At 38.7% G+C, this 19,669-nt stretch overlaps 1 protein-coding gene across 1 annotated transcript in view; it reads right to left on the bottom strand.

The window, feature by feature from the left end:
• Positions 1 to 19,669, bottom strand: part of LOC118743328 — a 241,617-nt gene that overhangs the window by 5,977 nt on the left and 215,971 nt on the right. Inside the window, exons 2-7 of the mRNA XM_036475926.1 lie at positions 11,989 to 14,197; positions 9,031 to 9,225; positions 4,942 to 5,107; positions 4,705 to 4,858; positions 3,883 to 4,025; positions 3,446 to 3,662 (exon numbers count right to left, since the gene is read on the bottom strand). Of these exons, the coding sequence (XP_036331819.1) occupies positions 3,446 to 3,662; positions 3,883 to 4,025; positions 4,705 to 4,858; positions 4,942 to 5,107; positions 9,031 to 9,225; positions 11,989 to 14,197 (3,084 nt within the window). The remainder of the gene's footprint in view (positions 1 to 3,445; positions 3,663 to 3,882; positions 4,026 to 4,704; positions 4,859 to 4,941; positions 5,108 to 9,030; positions 9,226 to 11,988; positions 14,198 to 19,669) is intronic.

Genomic DNA, 19,669 nt, shown 5'->3' with positions numbered 1-19,669 from the left:
AACGGTTTTTAGCAGTTACATCTATGTAAATGTTAGTTAATATTGTGCGACCAATTCATTGAACCGTTAACTTTACTACAATTTTACTATTATTGTTAAAAGATAAGAAACGAAACAGTAAAACAGGAGGATAGGATTAGCGTTGGTCAGCAAAAGCTTTGCAGTAAATTACTAGTTTGGCTGTTCTTCACAGTTGACAAAGTCTTTTTGGTTGGTAATTTTTAAGCATTTTGGCTTTATAGCAATTTGTTTTTTTTTTTTTGTTTTAAATTTATGTATTTTAGTGTTTTAGTTTGCTTCAAGTTGCATAATTGCGCATCGTTTTTAATTTATTTATTTGTAGAAGCGTGTCGCCTATGAAGCACGCCCACGTTATGCCACTGTAAAAGGAGGGAGAAATAGAAAAAAGCTTGGGTAAGAAAATAAAACTGGGCAAGTGTTAGTGACTACTGATATAAGAGGTAATAAAATGCATATCGCTTATACAATTTTTTATTTTTTTTTTTTTTGGGAACATAAAACAAAAATGGGATGGCATGGTTGATGTTGCAATGTGAATTGGGTGAGCAAATTAATGTTATATAAATATGAATTAATATGGATTACACAGGGGAACAATTTTCAGACACAACGACTGGACCATCTATTTCCTATGCAATTTTTTGCGCTGAGTCCAAATCCGGTGGGAGGATTTCGCCAGCATGCAAGGTTTATGAGATACTGAAACCTAAAAGTATTAAAATGACCATTTTTGGCAAATTTCAAACACTGATATAATCGAGAATACATATACATACGATATGGGCATACTTAGGAGAGCCCAACGAAAATCTAACAACTGTATGCCTCACCACCACGGTATGGGAATCTGCCATATAAATTATCTAATTGGCGTGATCTCCCTACGGCAGAACTTTTACCAACATACACCGAAAAAGTTTTTCATTTGCGACAGTACTCTCTGCTGTTTCATATTTCCAGTCTCAAACTATTATAAACTAAATACTTAAGACACAAACTTCAAGCGAAAGTATTGACATTATTTGAACGTGTAATTTGTGATATAAAAAAAGCTCGAAACTTCAACTGTTCTGTAAAATTTTTATAATACAATATATCCCTTTAAAACTGATTTGGAAGCACGAATTGCATCCCAGGGTAGGTAGGTCCATGATGCCTAGAATAAAGGATTGTTTTTTTTTTTTCAGCCCAAGCGCTTTATTTCCGTGGCCCTAAAGTGAGGATGGATATATAGATAAATTTTAAAATTAGGTGTACACCGCGACCTAGTAGTCTACTATACTTCTTCTAAACCCAAATTAATGCGTAAGTTCACCAGTACTTTCGGGGATAGGGAGTGAATGTGCTTAAGCTGCGGCCACATTGAGCATCAACTACTTCCGCGTCTTCTACAGACTGCATCACACTCGGTGAGGATGTGTCTCGCGTGTAGAGTCGCAGAACTAGCAAAGGTCATTTGACCATATCCCCAGCTTTTATAGATGTCCTCTTAGCCTGCAGTGTTCTGTTCTCCTTTGGGAGGCTAATTAAACTTTGGAATCCCCTTTTGTTATAGCCTCCTAGTAAGATCTTTGCCTGACGCGTTCCTGAAGAACTATGCCACTTTAAAACCCTCATGGTGTTCCTCTGCCGCCTCGTTACCCTCCACTCCCTTGTGGCCAGGTACCAATACTAACTTGATGAATTGTGCCTACTAATGGGGTAAGCTTCTGAATGCACTCAAGAACTATCGATGATTTGACCTCATAGGACATAAGAGCCTTGAGTGCCGCTTGGCCATCGCTTAGAATTATCATTCTCTCGTTTATAAACCCTCTACTAATGCTTGTCTCCGCACATAGATAGATGGCGTAAACTTCTGCTTGAAAGATGCTCGGATATTTCCCCATAGGAACAGATATGCTGGTCCTGGGTTGGACGAATCCAGCCCCTATCCTTTCTGGGGTATTCGATCCATCTGCGTACCAGTACACGGAGCAACCCTGAAGTAGTTCCTCGAAGATGGAGATGCTCTTCCCAAAAACTATGGTTATGCCTATGCCATCTCTAGGGAACAAAGCTAGTGGGAGCGAGAACCCTAGCTTCTCCATATTCCTGGAGCATATGACCTTACCTTTTACAAATCTCTCTATCGAAATGCAAAGAAGATTTCTTTTTGTTATCTGCTCTATGGTTATATGAAGAGGCTTAAGTTCGAGATCTACTTTCAGCACCGTCGTCGGGCAAGTCGCATCGTTCCACTTATGCATTTGTTTTAGCATGGCTAGAGTAGTTACTGAAACCCAAGCTACCACCCCATAGGTAATCATTTCCTGTACGAGGACATAAAGTATTAAGTGCAAGAAAAAAGGGGAAAATTTCAACAACAAAAATCCAATTCCTTCCGGATTTAACACCTAATAAAAGTCAAATAAAATAGGTTTAATTGCAAGCATTCGAGACTGTCACAAGCTTTACGTAACATAAATTTATTGCGATCCCAGATCCACTATAAAAATGATTTCCTCTACACGACTTTAATCGCAAATGAATTTCTTATTTGAGTATGTTGCATGTCGAAAGCAAACACAAACAATTGCCATGTGTGCTAAATTTGCACATCAATTTTCCAGGCTGCCAAAAAAAAAATACAAAGCCACCATGTCATAGACCAGAAAAAGGGCTTAACTCAGCACGCTCATCGCCAAAAACTATAAATCATTTATGTTGCATGTCAAAATGTGCCAATTAAATATGTGTGAATTTCACTGTGAATGCTTACCTAAAATAAAACTACAGTTTCGATAAAACAAATGCATACTAACATGCTCCAAAAAAAAAATAAAGTGTTTTCGCGACACACATTTGTTGGTTTTTCTCCTTTTGTTCAAATAAGTGTCACCATTTTTTTTTTTGCGGTTACTGACTTGGCGAAAGCGCCGCACTGACGCCGCGCTGCGACAAGTTACAATGATAGGGAAAACTTTTCATTTTAAATGATCATAAAAAGGAGTAAGGTATTTTCTTGTAAAAACAGAAGGAGCGACAAAGCGCTGACAGGCCACAAGAAAAAAGGAGAGTGAAGTAATGCCAATACCAAAGGAATCTGAATACCTAAGCGTGTGAATATGCATTTATGTATGTATGTATGTACATATGAGAGTGAAAAAGTTTTACGTTGCATTGAATGTATGATGACAAACTCAAAGGAAAAAATTAAACAAAAATAAAAAACAAAAACACCCGAAAAACATGACAAACTACCAACCAAATAATTTCGGTAGTTTGCCTGCCAACAGTGACAATGACAGCACTTTATGCCATGTGGTATGTTGCAGCATGTGGTATGTTGCGGCATGCCACCCAACCCGCCCTACTAACTGAACTAAAGTTCATAAGTGAATACGTATGAGTGTGTGTATGTTTGTGTTTGAATTTTTCATACCTTCCTCGTCGCCCAACTTGTAGACCAGCTCCTTGGCGCGATTCGGTATGTTGTCGAATTTCTCGAGTATGACTCCTTTAATGTGTTGCGCCCAAAGACGTTTCTGGTCACGATTTTTGGCTGTCAATTTGATTTGATTACGCGGCTCATGGTAGGGTATTACATAAAAGCTCGTCGGTTCGCCGGGCAAATGTTCGCTTAGCATTAGATTATTTTGCTGTGTGTGAGAGAGAGAGAGAGAGTGAGAGAGACAAATAAAAGAGCACAAAGGAAGTACAAATAAAAATCAATAAGTAACTATGCCAGCAAATAGTAAATCTAAAAGTTAGAAAAGAAAGTATGCTGCTGAAAATGAAATGGAAATGGAAGTCGATTTGGCAATGACTTGCCGTGTAAGTATTTGGCTTACACGTAGGGCTTATCTGATTGTCACTTACGTGTATGTAGCTCTTGAATTGTAGACGATTATCCTCTTTGGGTTTGGTAATGATCAACATTGTGTCGAATAGGAAGACCATGCGTGGCTTATTGTGCTCCATGAGGAGACCTTCTTGGCGTAGTTCGCCCAAAACGGTGAGTTCTGCAAATTTGATGGGAACAATTTATTTAGCTCAATATACGTATACAGTGACTGAGACAAGTGTTCACATTTTGATTTTTATGAATATTCACAATGACTTTAAAAAAAAAATTTTTTATTTTTATAAAAATATTGTTTATGCTATAACCAACCCCACATAAATGAAATTTCAAACTTTATATAAAATTTAGAAAAAAACTTAACAAATTTTAATCAAAATTTCGAATTTTTTAATCTGAAATTTTTAGAACATTTTTGGGTAAGCAGTTTGGCCGACGATAAAATTTTTGCAAACAAATTTCAGAAATTTTATATGTTGCACATTGTTTATGAAGAACACACAAGACCGGAACAAAAAAAAAAATATTTGTTGTACAAAAATTTTATGAGCTATACGCAAAGTTTTCTAAAATTAGGGTAAAATGTTTGAAAATTATATGAAAAATTGTTGAATTTTCCGAAATTTTATATAAATTAAGGCACTTTGATTTATATGGATTATATTTTTATAGAAAATTAAAAAAAAAAATTGGCATGAAAAACATTGTTAATACTAAAAAAATTAACACTTGAAAACTTTTTCGAGTCAGTGTATATGTAAGTAGGTACAATTGTCTAACCATAACCTATTGCAATTTAAGTAAATACAAATAAATTTCTTTCACTTCAACTAACTCACCTGGTCCTAACCACCCATCTAATATGCCGGAGAGTTCTTTAACTCGAATTTGTTGCTCCAACTTACGCTTCACCTGATCGATATTACGCGCCACTTGTCGCATGATTTCGTAGGCTTGCAACACTTCCTTCACATCGCAATGTTTACGAAGGTTCTAAGCAAAGCAAGGAAAACCAAAATATTTACATACATACATACATATATGGGAAGTATTAATAGCTTATTATTTCAACTCACGTCCAATAGTAGATGATATTTAAGTATACGTTGCACTGGCTTCAGCAAATATGAGCCGAGTGGCAGCTTGTGTTGCAACATTTTTTGTGTGGACGTCAGCAGTGCGTTGGTGTGTGTGGCCTGTAACAGTTTGGTCAGCAGTGATATGGCTTCAGGATAGCTTGTACTGCAAAGGGAAGGAGAATAATGATGTAAATAAGATAATCTTTAAAGAACACAAAATGAAAGTAATAAAGAAAATTATGTAAAATAAAGCATAATTTCAATTCTATAGACTTCGTTGTCTTATTTTTAAGAGATCCTAATTTTTTCACTTTAAAAAAAAACCTCAGTCGCTTGATTAATAATGCCCAATATTATAAGTTTGGCCATTACAATCCACGCCATATCTTACAGTGGCTATGTAGGCATTTTGCGGATAAATAAAGAGGGGACTCTTACACAATTCAAAGTCTATTTACAGAAAATCGGTGAAAATTCCAGCCTGAACACGCTTATATGGCCCACACCATGGATCAGCCTAACTGACGACTCCTCACGCAGCTTAGTCCATAATGAAGTGCATCGAATACTGGGTGATCTACTCAGATTTAACCCTCTTCGGGTAATGGCATCTATACCCAGGCGGACGACCTTCTTTCTCAGTAACTCGGGAAACCACTTTTGAATTTGACACTCCTAAAAAGGGAGATGAGCGTTCCTCTAAAAAATAAAAATAAAAATAAAAAATAAAAATGAAAAAAAAAAACTGTCACGTGCTACAAGAAATCTAAAGTTCGATTCTTCTCGCTTAAGTCAACTTACATATCTGGGAGGCCTGCAATGAAAATACTGAGTGGCCTTCATTAGTAAGCTCACCACTTATCGTACAGCGTCTGATCTCGGACTTAATGCTTTGCAATCTTTACTCGACCCTTTGCTGATATAGAAAATATTCCGAAGATAATAGGCAGCATATTTAGATCAAGACAAGGAAGAAGGAAGGAGGATCCTTAGGCATCATTGGATGTACGTCCAAGCCGCATTGGTAAAAGTAGAACTGCAGGTTAAAGCAGGACAGCTCAGGTCTGTTCCACCATGTGCTGGTTAGTTCCAGGCAAAAGTCAATATTGATTTATTTTGGAACGAGTTTACGGCAACCTTTGTCAGGTTTGGTATAAAGACAAACCTGTTTCGGAGTTTTTCATCTTCAATGTAATTTTTCGTTCTCACATCGTGTCGGAAAAGTCAACCAAATAAATATTGTCGTTCCGTGACGATAGTAGATTGGGAAAGTGGTTTAAAAGTGTCAACGCCATGGGCAAAGTATGTATAAGAAGTCTACCCGGCAGCTCGCCTGAACCACGGTGAGAGCTGCGATAACAGTCGTGTCATCGGATTCAGCGCAAACCTTGGAAATGCTCCAAAAGTTCAACCTGTACTTATCTACACGCAACTACAGAGTAGTAAATATGTGCAATGCAGATAGCTCCGGAAACCCAGACTTTCTAATGAAGAGTGAAAACTAGGACAACTATGTCTTCGGAATGCCTACTCTCAAAAAACCAACAAAGCCAAAAGCGAAGCACTAGTGAACCACCACCATTCGTGAAAATAGTAGAGCAACGCAGCGATCATGCAACGCACGACGTAGAGTGCAGATCTAAGAGTGAGCCGCGCGGGCTCAGAACAATCTTTGATAAAGCTTTCATCGCTCTCAAAGCTTTCAAGCTCCTTACTATGGTTCCAAGTGGTGATCTTCATATAAAACAATTTCATTACACTGAAGCAGCAATGTAATTCGTTAGCTCTCAGGTAAAATAGATATCACTCTGGTCCGAGAGCCATAGTTAAGACTAACATAAAATCATTTATCTTAAGGTCATGTACTTATTGAGGAAATATTCGTCGATATTGTGGAGCTCCAAAAGCGTAAATATTGGATGAGCTTATTTTTACCAATCGCTACGCTGCAGAAACTGGCGAATAATGGAAGAAGATGAGATCGTCGCAATGGGGCAATACTTAGATGAATAAACGAGGTTACTTGCTTTAAAGTAAGGTACACTTTTTACGAGTATTTTTTCATGGCAGAAGTACCATCGGGGGCTTGCCATTGCCTGCAGGGGGGCGATGGCGATTAGAAACATCCGTTTTCTTATTCTCGGACCAGGAATCTAACCTTGGACCTACGGAGCTTAAGCTCGAAATTTAAATAGCTTTTTACAGTTCTCTGGTGACAGTAAACGCCATTAACCTAGAGATTTGACCCAAGCCTTCAAAGCACTGCAAGTATATATTCTACCGTTCCACTCAATTATTTTTCATTGTCATAGTTGCTTAACGCGAATTCACTTATCGTTAAATAACTATCAAAAATGACATAGAAAAATAAAAATGCCAGCCCCTGACAGGGTCACCAACAAGCAAAAGTTTCAAATGTCAACTAAAGTGCAGTTGCAATACCCACCGCGTGCAATATGCAAAATAAAACGTCAGCAGTAAGAAAAATACGCAAGTATAGCACATAAATTGCTTTGACTGCGGGAGTCAAATACCAAAGTGACACAATGACAGTCAAGGCGGCCAAAGTGAGCGTGAGGGTGACAGCACTGGGTGGCAGCAGCGGCATTGTTGGCAACGACAAAGAATGCAAATCATGAAATCATTAAATCATCAATTTCGTATTTTTGTTTGTGTGTTTGGCTGCCACTTTTGACTGAATTCCATGGCACTGCTGCAAGTTCCAGTATCAGGTACACGAAACGTGTGTTGTTTGCCTGTCAGAGTGCCCGCAAGTAACTGACATTGACAGAGAACACAGCAGCAACGTCGAACTGATAGCGCACAGCAAGCACTCCCACAAAAAAAAAAAAATCCACATTTTTGCACAGTTAGCCCAGAACTGTCCGAATGGGTTATTGGTAATGTCATCACTTCATGCAGCGTATCTACCTTTTGTAGCCGAGCATAGAACTCAACGATGATGAAATGTTGTTTGTGAATATGGATACATTTGCAAGCACGTAAATCTAAATAAAAAAGCAGCAACAACTACAGCGAGTGAATAATCGTTGGCGTGCTTGACAGCAGCTAAACTTCTAACCAGCAACCAATCTGCAGCCATCATCCACTACCCTAGCGCGCTTTCGGAGACATCGAACAGCGAAGAGTCTGTCTAACAGGCACTCAACGCCTGTCTAACTGTCGTCGGCCAGCCGGCCAAGCTCACCAAATCGCCTAGTTACTTGGCTGCATGACTAGCTGTTGGACTCCTTGGCTGCTTGGCCGCTTGCCAAATGGCGTAACTGGACTGTCTACATTTGTGGCTGCGTGACTATCTGTATTCTACTATCGTTCGTTCGTTCGTTTGCCTGCTCGCTTGCCACTATCTCAAGAACTAGTACTAGCTTATTTCGTCGCCGCTAAACAGTCACCTATAAAAGTATGCGCACGAAGCGAAACCGTAAAATTGCACTTCTTCTGCTGCTGCTGCTTCGTCTTCTTTCGTCTAGCTTGTTCTCCAAATGAAATCAAGATCAGCGTTATTTTCTTTTGGTTTAGTTTTTTTCTTATTAGTTTCTGTGGCATTTTTTATATATATATATTTTTTTTTTTCGTTAACACGCTTCTTCCACTTTCATGCCCTGTTAACTGATTAACTATGCTGAGACATTGCTCTACTGATTTCGCGGTTAAAATTGCTTCTATGCTTCGTGGCTTTTGGTGTGCAAATAAAATTTAATTTAGTGTCCGTTCAAGCGAATAGAAAATCTCATGAATTTTAAATAATAAAATCAGCGGCACGAAATTGGCTAGCCAGTTGAGCAAAATCAGATTAGAACAGCGACAGCAAAGCAAGAATAGATGCACGCGAGTGGCTCTCGGAAGACGTTTGGTAAATAATAAAATAAAATACAAATAAAAGTCAAAACAAAAAGTGGCGCAGGCTGCGAATTATTTATGCTTTACCATGGCTGTTAAATTTAATTGCTGTTCTTTCATTAATTTCTAAATTTTTATTGCTTTCTTAATCTTGTTTTGCAATTAATAGTGATCTATTTTCTTATTAATTATTTCAAAACACTTTTGCCACCCATTTTCACTTACCAATATGTTGTGTATACATCAAATCTTTCGCGCAAATCTATAAAACATTTGGCTATTTTTCCCGGATCCATACCAGAGTTGATTAGCTGCTTCAGGAGCGTCGCATTGAACTCATAAATCTCTTCGATATTGGCGAAGAGTATTTTCAGTTCGTCATAACGTAGGCAGGCACGTTCTTTCCAGTCCGCTAGATACCTGAAAAAGGAGAGCAAATAATTAAGAATATTAAGGCCATTAAAATTTGCTTTTAATGCACTGACGAGCAGAGAAAAAATACTCATTAATTATAAAAAGTTTAAAATAATTCCTTAAATGGTATGTTAATTCGATACCAAGTGAAACACGATAAATAGAAAAAATTGGAATGACAAAATTATTTTACTTTTCAGCTCCTGGTACTTCGAGCGTTATATCCTATAAAAAGGAAAAAACTCGAATATTGTTTATGTAAACCAAAGTTTAACTCGCCAAGTTATGATAAATGTTATAATTAGGGGATTCACAAGGCGTATTAAGCGTCCTAGTATCTTAAGCCTTACAAGTTTTCTGTATAAATAAACGATTACATGATTTTAGGGGACACGCTGTGTACATATGATAGGAGTTAATTAAATATTTTCTATCAGTTCAGGAATGGGTGATTTTAGCACGAGAAATCCAAAAATGATGTCCATTTCGATCTGTGACAGTAACTTTTTCCTACAGGGGAAAAAACCAAGGCCGTCTGGAGACGGGCTCGCCGATATACTTTGACATATTTTCAGCTTTCTTTTACACAATGTTGACCTACGAACCGGCAATCCCGTCTGCAGACGGTCTGTGTTCGAAAGCAATTTTCTCCATTTCGAATGGTGACATAATTATAAAACTTATATCAAAATACGGTGCTTTTATCTACGAAATCCACCGAATTTTTTGAAATCAAAAAATTTTTCAAAAGAAAAAATGTCTTTAATTACGAAATTACTAAATAGCAAGAAATAGTTAATTTTAACCGTGCCTTCACAATCTGTAATTCAACTGCCGATTAAAATAAAACGGATTGACATAACGGATTCAAATTTACTTCGCCGTAAGGGTACGATTTTTATCTAAGGATCGTGCCTTACGAATATAGCAAAAATAATTATAATAAATAGGTGCACTAAAAAGGTGTTTAGTTAACGACCGTTTGGAGGCGGTTCTGCCTACTAGAGGGTTAACATGCCTTGTGAATCCCCTAAATATCTAAGTTTTTAAATATCTCTGAAATCCAATAAATTGCGACGCAGCTATTAATGTCTCTCGCCATATGGGTATACTCTACGATTTTTTCAATCCAGCAAGCCCATAGATTAGTCCTTGAACTCGTTTCTTCGAGAGACACGAAACTACGGTGTACGCAAATTTACTTCTGAATTAGTCCGAGAACTCAGAGCGACAAGAAATAATGTAACTTTCCTTTAAATTGCAGAGTTATTATATCAGCATCTTGTGGCCATGAGGACTAAGGGACTCACTCACAAGCAGGTGCTAGAGGTTGTACTTGCCTCGGCCAAAAGGAGTATTGCAGACGAAATGCTGAAACTAATATTGAGCTTTGACGCAAACGTGCATCAGGTACTGATTTTAAAGGTTAGTCCCTTCTTGAATTTATTAGCAAAGAGTTTATTTTCTTGATCTGCGAAATGAGCCGACTCTTTTATCAGTGAGAGAGTTCACAAGGCGGCATAATCATAAAATCATAGCATTATGCGGGAGATTTTTTTTTTTGATTGTACACAAATGAAACTAAAATATTGCAATTTCGTACTTTTAATTTTATGATTTTATGGCTCATGACACCTTGTGAATCACCTAAATACAAAGAGAGGTGAAGCCTTACACCTAATCAATTCCTCATCTATGCTGCATGTCGAGTTTTTCTCTAACTAACGTATTAAACGAGGTATTCACAGATATGGAAACCCGAACCACCAACTAACCAGGAACACCAGATAAACTGACTGGAATTTCTTCAATCTTTACATAGAGCAGGATGTAAGCATGTCTACGATATGAATTACATACTTTGATCTTGAGTTTGATTCAAAACCAACCCAATGCGTCTTAGGGTCAGTCTTGGAAGAGAAATTCCGAACGAAGGTAGGAAGGACGGAGAATGGTAAAGGTTATTTCATACCCAAAGAGAGAAAAAAAACTCCGAAAAATTTCCAAAGGCATATTGATTAAATATCCCCAGCTTCTTTAAAATCAAAAACTTAGAAAATTGAATTAATTTTCACATCATACCTATCTAAAAGTCAAGCCCTGTTGGAAAATAAGCATGCTTAATAAACACGGAAATCTACTATTGCCGAAATACGTAGCTTATATTAGGAATTGAAAAGTTTTGGAGCCCAAATATATAGCCGGTTGAGCGTTTCATGTCCTTTGGTGTGCGTTCGACAATACGTCACATGTCTGTTATATTCAAGGCTATGGACGAGATGTTCTATCTTCCTTAATATGAACCTTGGTAATCGATGAACTCCTCTAAAATGGGAAAATGACTTAGTCATCTATGTAGGGGCCTGGGATGGTGACACAATTTCCTCCAGTTTAGAGATAGCCCTAAATTTAACTAACCAAAACTAAAGTTAATTCGACTAAACCCACACAAATTGGGACGAAATGTTCTTCTTACAGCGGTTGCATATAAAGCTACTAAGACATTTATGCTTCATTTTAATATACTGATGCATCCAGCTCGATTATGGCAATGCTGAGAAAAGCATATTTGGGCTTAAGTTCGAAAATCCAAGCCGGAAAGGCTGGAGGACTCTACTGACTTATTTGGTAATAGGGGTCTGCAAAAATTACGCTAGATTTTGTGGACAGGCGAATGAAACCCTAGAGCGTATTATAGGTCTCACACTACTGTACTATAAGTTGCAGCGCTAGTAATATTCTCTTAAGTAATAATTACATATCACTCACCCTCTTATGACTTGTCCCAAGTCCTCCACAAAGCTGCGCTCTGAGTCGACTATTTCCAACATGGCACGCTCCAGCACAGTCATGCCGCTATGCGGATCCATTAGCTCGTTTTCACTTTGATCAGCCAAGCTTTCCACGCTCGCCAAATATGAGGTGGCCAACTTACCATTCAGGTGGTCCGAACCCGAGCTAGAGCTGGAGGAAGTTGAACAAATTGACGACGATGAAAGAGGACGATGCTTGAGCTTAGCAATATCTGGCAACATTGGGCCACCTTTACGTGACTCTTTGGGTGAAAATTTTGACTTAATATCAGTGAGGCGATCTAGACTTTCTGCTGACATTTTGCTTGCCTCTTCGAGCTCTTCCAACTGCTGTGCTGTAGGCAGCTGAATAGGCACCGCTCCACCCAAAGTGTTTGCCTTGGCAGCCAAGCTTTTGCAGCGTGCATAAGTGAGCATTGGCGAAGCGGAAACAGTAGATGCGCACGCTGCCGAAGAACTGCGTACCAAAGGTTTAGAGATCACTGGCTTGTTGATAGCTTCGATGAGTTCAACACTCGTCCATGACGAGTTCATGGTATCCTTATCATTGAGTGTGAGTTTCTTGAGGTCTTGTGTGAGCAGCGGATAATTTAAAGCCTCGACTATATCGCAGGGGGACAACGGTGCGGTGGCGATAAACTCCTTAGTGGGTAACGCAGGTGGAGTGTTGAGCGGTGAAGGGACATCGTTGTTGTTGTTAATTTGGTTTGGTTGCTGTTCCAACCGGAGTGGCAGTGTAGTTGTAGGTGACGCTGGAGGTATTGTATCATTCGCGACGGTTATCATTTGCGATGTTGTAGCTAATTGCTCCATTTCGATCAATTTAATACTCTCTTGGCGTTCATAGTTTGGCAGTGATAACTTGTATGATGTGTTGTTAAAGTTGAAGGCGCTTTGCGGTTCTGTAATAGCGGTGGCTACATTGTTGTTCTTATTGGTCGGCGTCACCTCACCGTCAACAGTACAACTGTCTACGCCCGGTATGTGCACCACTGCTGGGGTGGGTGGTTTCTTCAGACCACGCGTTGGCTTCGATTCGGCATACGACTGAAAGCTGAGCGCATCTAAGTACTCCGAACTGGAGTCGAAGGTCTCCACAAGTTCGTTGCCCGACTGCGTTAGCTTGCCGGTAATCTTGGAGAGCGGTATGTGCGACAACTTCACCTTGTGCACGCCATTTGGCGTAGACGTCGCGCCAGGCGGGGACGCTTTCTTGATATAGCGGTGGTGTGACGCTGGCGAGTTGAGGGGGCTAGTCAAGTGCGTTGGCTGCTGCTGCTGCAGTGCGTCAATGTCAACTGTTTCTACGCGCTCGGCGTCGGAGTGGGTTATGATGCGCTGCACGTTGGGCGAGAGTACGCGGATTTGATTGCGATGCTTGCTGGGGCTGTTCAGGCTACTGTTGCTGCCCGAACTATGTGCCAACGGGGAGTCCCGCGACAAACGCGTGCCAGACGGACTATTGATGCAGGCACCTCCGCCACTACTGCCGGTGCCGCTGCTGTTGCTACGTTGACTACACGTTGACGAGGACGATGAGAGCGAACTGAGACTACGACTACTTTGACTGTAGCTGTGTTTTATGCTGTGTTCCCGGCTGCTATTGCTGTAGGCGAGGTTAAGTAGTGCGAGCGTAGTGCTGCGACCGTCGCTGATGCCACTGCCCGCAAAACCGCTCAATGAATTCGTGGCATCGGGCGACTGTTCGCCTGATTGACGTTTATGTGGTGTTGACAAATATTGTTGTGGCTTCTCTTCACTTTCAGCGTTAGAGTAGGACGTATTCTTGTTATTGTTATCACTGCGGTTGTTACTGTTATTATTGTAGCTGTCTACATTGTAGCTATACTCGCCGCTTAGCTTTTCCTCCAAACTGAAACTTGAGCTGCGACTGCTCTTATTACTGAGCGTTGACGAGTCGCTGTGATTGCTCTTCGTGCTTGCGGTACCGTTAGAATGCAATTCAACCCTGCTGGCGTTCTCTTCGCTTTTGTTGCACCGCGCGCTGCTATTGTTTTTGTTGTTGTTTTCGCAGATTTTTAAATTTTCGCTGTTGTTGTGGCTGCCGCCGTTCTGGTTACTACCGCTTTTGCTACTTCCATCTAGTACACTTGTCAAGGTGTCGTAGATGCCCAGCAGCGATGGTGCCAACTCTGTGGAGCTGCCTGCAATGAGAAAGGGGAAAAACAACAACGGTTAGCATGGCTGCAACGAATTCCATTAGCATATATCTAGAGTTAATGAACATGATTTGATAATGCTTTTCTTATGCAAAAATTTGCATACCAGTGTTGCCATGTAGACGAAAAAATTGACATGAGCGATTGCTGAGGTACGCTTTTCGATAAAGTTAATGTTGAAAGAGATCAAACAAGAAGAATTTTGGCGCTTTTGATAATAAATATATTTGTATTTTAAATTGGAGTTGCCACCCATTTAAAAATATGTAGTAATATTTCAAGTTATATTTTGCAAAATACTGCAACATGGACATCAGACTCTTACATATTTTAGGGAAATCAATCCAAACATATTTTTAAACAGGGTTGCCACATAACTGAAAATTTAAATATACCTACGAACGAAAAAAAAATCACAGAAATCAAACAGTATAAGGAAAAGGCAGCCTCAATTCAGCATTAGCTTTAACAACGTTGCCACCTAATTAAAAAATTGGGTTACCTAATATAAGAAAATATAAATTCTGACAGAGAAATATTTATGCAAACAACCGTGTTCCAAATAAATTTGAACAAGCTTGCCACCTTATTGTAAGTTGAACATTTTTTTGTCTGGTTTAAACGATAAATGTTTACTTATACAATAAAATTATATATGTAAATAAAGTTTTAGAAACCAAAGTTGTATGCTTTTTGTAAAAGAAAATTTACAATGAAAACATTTTCAGATAGGGTTGCCAGCTGTTAATTAACTAAAATAGGTTGGGAAATTTAGGTAGACCTTATACATATAAACGAAACAGTTTGGAAATATTTCATTAAAAAATTTAGTAGAGGTGCCATCTAAGAAGTAATGACTCTGCGGAGTGTAGCACGAAACTCGAATGCCGAATTTCCACTAGGCTTTGAAATGAAAAACATAGTGGCATTTAAAAAATGAAATGTGGAAATTAGTTTTATGACTTTGTTTATAGTAATAACAATAATATTTTTTAATGCTGAAGATTGTCATTGAAATGTTTGCCATTTAATTCCGTTTGGAAATCCAGCATAAGTAATAGCTAATAGATAACATAATCACTAAAAGTGATACTATTTTCAGTTAAATTCACACAAACTTCGGCATACTAAACACGGCATGCAACAAGCGGTCGCCTTGCCACATTTCGCTGTTTTACTTTATTTATGTGGCATGCATAAAATGCTCACCTGATTGCCACAAACGCCAACGTAATTTCCTGGCATTTGCCATAATTTTAAAACATGCACCAGCCGGTACATTTGTGGCAATGAGTCAAGCAGTTAGTCAGTCAGTCAGTCAGTCAGAGATGTCGATACTTTAGTTGCCCACATATGCATTCAATTGAGTTGCATGCTACATGCAGCACTTGCATTTATTTAGTGGTAATTTCAACTGAGATTTTGCGTATTGAGTTGTTGGTCCTTAGGGCAGCAGTAAATTTGAATCGGAATAAAGAAAGCAAAAAGTGTAACTGCTCGTCCCAGACTAAATATGTATGCAAGGAATGAACGTTTGATTGATGGCGGCAAGCGAGCTGACATGACAGCCAAAGTCCGAGCGAGGCAGATGAGGCTGATTGGCAGTTGAAAAATAAGTCAGTTAGCAAATAAAAAAAAAAGCAACTCGAACGCCACTGAGCCCGTTAAAAAGCTATTTCATGCGCGGTTATTATTTATTTGTATACTTTTAAAGCGCTTAGCTTGGCAACTTTGTAATATAAATTGTGGGTCATAAGCAATCGCCAGCAGCACATGAAAAGGCTGTACTTATAAGCTGCAAGCGTTTCACTGAGTGGAGTACCATTACACACATGCAACATGCAACACATGCAACATGCAACACATGCAAAATTAATCGATAGCCAATGCACGCCAAAGTATTCAATTAATCAAATCGTACCTGGTTTTTTGCTAAAAGACAAAAGTCCTTCAACAAGTTCATCGTTCTGTCCATTGACTTAACTGCTGCCCATCCATTATAAATAGGCATGCATAGGTAAGTACAAATGTAATTGATAGTGTCTTTGAAGACCAGTGCGGCATAACTGCTGCAAGTTAAATCAATAATAATTGTTGATTGTTTTATGCTGCATTGGCAATTTACGCTCTCACGCATGCAACTATGAATGTCCAACTATTCATTTGAATGAATGATCCTATCAATTCCTTAGCCATCGCAATATGTCATTAATCGTTTTACCTACTTGGCATAAGGGCTCATAGGTCATTAGCCAATCAATTTGAAGTGAAATTAGCTTACTGACAATCATTCTCTATACAACAATGGTAAGGTAACTATTAACGAGACGCATGCTAAATTATCAAGTCGGAGTTGTAGTTACTCAACCGGAGGGTGGTATTTAGGTGGAAGGTCGCTGTAGTGCTAGAAAAAGTAGTAAAAGACAATTTGTGCGAAGTCTTTTTATTTATAGCGAACGAAAATTGGAATACATAAAGGCACTCAAATTAATTTTGTTGATGGATTGATTGAAATTAGAGAGCCTCGTTTCTCAAATTTGGGAAGTAGTAGTAGGAATATTAGTATAAGTTGAAGTAGTAAGATTAGTAGTGGCACTTGATATTAATAAGTGCCCCTTATCGTGAATTTCGCCCGAAAACTGAATCAGATTTTTGTTTTTTTCATTCGCCCGTAGTGAAAACGCGGAAGCGAATAGTGGACGATTTCGGGCGAAAATTAAACTCATGATAAGGCTGAATTTGTATTTCTAATGGTTAGGATTAGTGTCAGAAGTGCTAAAAGTATTTGGAATATGTTTTGATACCTATATTAAAAGTATAAGAATGCCAGTAAAAATGTAACGAAATTAGCAGTAAGAGTGTCAGTATAAATACTACTATATTAGTACTAGTACAGGTAGTTACGGTAGATAAATTAGTAGTATTAAAGTAGCAGTAGTGACTAGAAATGGTAGTAGCATTGATAATAGTATGAATATAATTACATACTAATTAATAATAATTATTAATAATAGAATTAATTCTGTCAAAAGTGGTAGTAGTGGTATTAGCAATAGTAATAATGAAAGTATGAGTACATATTTGTAGAATAGGGACTAGTAGTAAATTTAGTAGAAGTAAGATAAAAAATAGTATTATTAGAATAAAAAGTAGTAGAAGTAAAAAGTAGTATTGGTAACATTTGCAGCAGTAGTAGGGGAAGTTATAGTTAGTTCTGGTATGAGTAATGGAAGTGGTAGAACAAATCTTGAAAAAATTAGTGTATTACAGGCAATATAAATAGGCATATGTTAGCGTATATTAATACTGGTACTTACAATGCAAATGGTAGTATTAACATTGGCAGAAAGAGTGGGATAGTAGTAGTAGTAGCAGGAGTATGGACAGAATTAGTAGTATCGCTTCTCTTTACCGCTCAAAGCAATAATTCCAAATGAGCATTATTATATTCTTTCCGTAGTTTGTCGAAAAAATCCCGAGCTATCGAAATCTGCTGAATGCCTATTTCCTTAAACTCAACTTCTTCTTAGAGAGACAAATTTCATTGAAATCATTTAGATTACTAACGGTGAAAACCTCTGTCAACTTCTTTGTACAGCACCCCAACACTTAGTGCATTTGCATCAACGAGAAAGTGAACAAGAAATGAATGTAAATAGAATTACTTACGCGAATCAAGTTTTACTGAAAAGACAAGGCCAAAACGGTCTCAGAAAGAAAGTAAGCTAACTGGTGTTGCGTTTGCTTTGACCTGCAATCGACGAAGGAGATACATGACACTTTCAGGTGCACTCACATCCGTTCATATGGCACAATAATTTCTAAAACCTTTTCTTAGTACAAATGGGAGTGTAGTGATATCTCAATGGGACACCAAAAAGAGTATTTTCGTCATGAGCTATCAGAGCATGCCGAACATCCAGAGTTGATTTCTCCCTAAAAAAAAATGAAAGAAACTTATATGTAAATTTATTTTTAAGAAATTTCCCTTCTGACAGCTGACTACTTTTGGGGTTATCCGACTTTTGGATTGGATTCCCCCCAAGAAAACATGTTTCTTCTTTAACGCACCTTACCCCACTTCTTGGCTTCAAAGTTGATCCAGGAATTGAGGTCTCTTCTTTAAGACATTTCAAAAGCATTACCATGAGGAAGAATATGCAAAAATTATGATTTTCTTTTTATTCCACGCCACAATAAGCAATCACATTCACAACCAGTAGCAGTTTACGAGAGTTAACACGTCCGTGACTTCCAGTTACGCGTTGGGTGCTGTGCATATCAGCTCATTAGAACTAATCTAGCAATTGTTCAGTAGCTAAGCCACAAATAAACAGTTGTTAGGCAGCAAGTCGACAACAAACTGACACGTAGGCCGCATGCGCAAAGACAACAAAAGTAATAAATGTAAATGTGAAGCAACTCAACTACAGATGTGAGTTACCTTTTGCGGTTGCATGCAGCACACACACACAGTAGCCAACGGCAACTCTAATTGCAACATTGACGTTGCCAGCGATTACAGACAGCCGAGTGAAGCGAAGCGAAAGGCGAACGGACGGACACTCTGACGGCTGCTGTAGAAGTGGAAGTGGCAAGTAAATTGAAAACTTTACGCCGTTGCAGGCAATGCAGATGCGCCAATTTACAACTAGCACTCAAAGGCTGGCAGTTGTTGCTTTCAATACATATGTACATACATATGTACGAGTATATACTACATGCTTAACTGTACATACAATTCTAGCAAGTTTTGAAAAACTTTTGACAAATGCGAAGTTTTTGTTACGAATTTATGTTTCTGCCTGCCGAGCATCTGACCGCCTGGCTGAATGACTGAGTGACTTACTGCCGGACGGATTGACCAAGCCATAAGCAGACTGAGTGACTGACTTACTTAGTAATATACTAGCGAATGTTTTCATGCTTTCAACTTGTTAACTGGCTGACTGACTGACATTGATTTGCTTGCATACAGGCAAAACTAATTCTACGCTCCAGTTTTTATGAGTTTTGTTTTAGCTGTGTTTTGTTAAATTGGTTGCGGCAAAGGCCTCCTGCACTTCTCATTTTCTCATTTCACCCGGCAACATAGTCGGCAATATTGCGTGGGTTGTTACTTTCAAGCAATTCAGTGGTTGTGCTGCCACACTGACGTTTCGGCCATGCGTCTGACCCACTTCATTTCTTTATTTAAAGTTTGTGGCAACTACTTGGCTCGTGTTACACAAGACGACGGCACTCGCATAAACAAACTTAGCAGCAAATTGACTTATGGCACAAGCATGCATCTGCACATATTTATTAATGTATGTATGTAAGTACGTACTCGTTGGTGTGCTGGTATTGGAGTGCACTTTTTAAACGCTTTTCAGACAAACTCCATTTCAAGGCTTGATGGGTAGACAGGTTCCGGAGCGCTCAAACAAGAATGCCTGTCATCACGTCACATCTGCT

This window comes from Rhagoletis pomonella, unplaced genomic scaffold (assembly GCF_013731165.1).
Source record: "Rhagoletis pomonella isolate Grant_MI unplaced genomic scaffold, Rhpom_1.0 Rhpom_scaffold_00007, whole genome shotgun sequence".
In the NCBI taxonomy this organism is placed as follows: domain Eukaryota; kingdom Metazoa; phylum Arthropoda; class Insecta; order Diptera; family Tephritidae; genus Rhagoletis; species Rhagoletis pomonella.
Note: the sequence above shows the minus strand (reverse complement) of the source record. Positions and strands in the feature narration are given on the sequence as shown.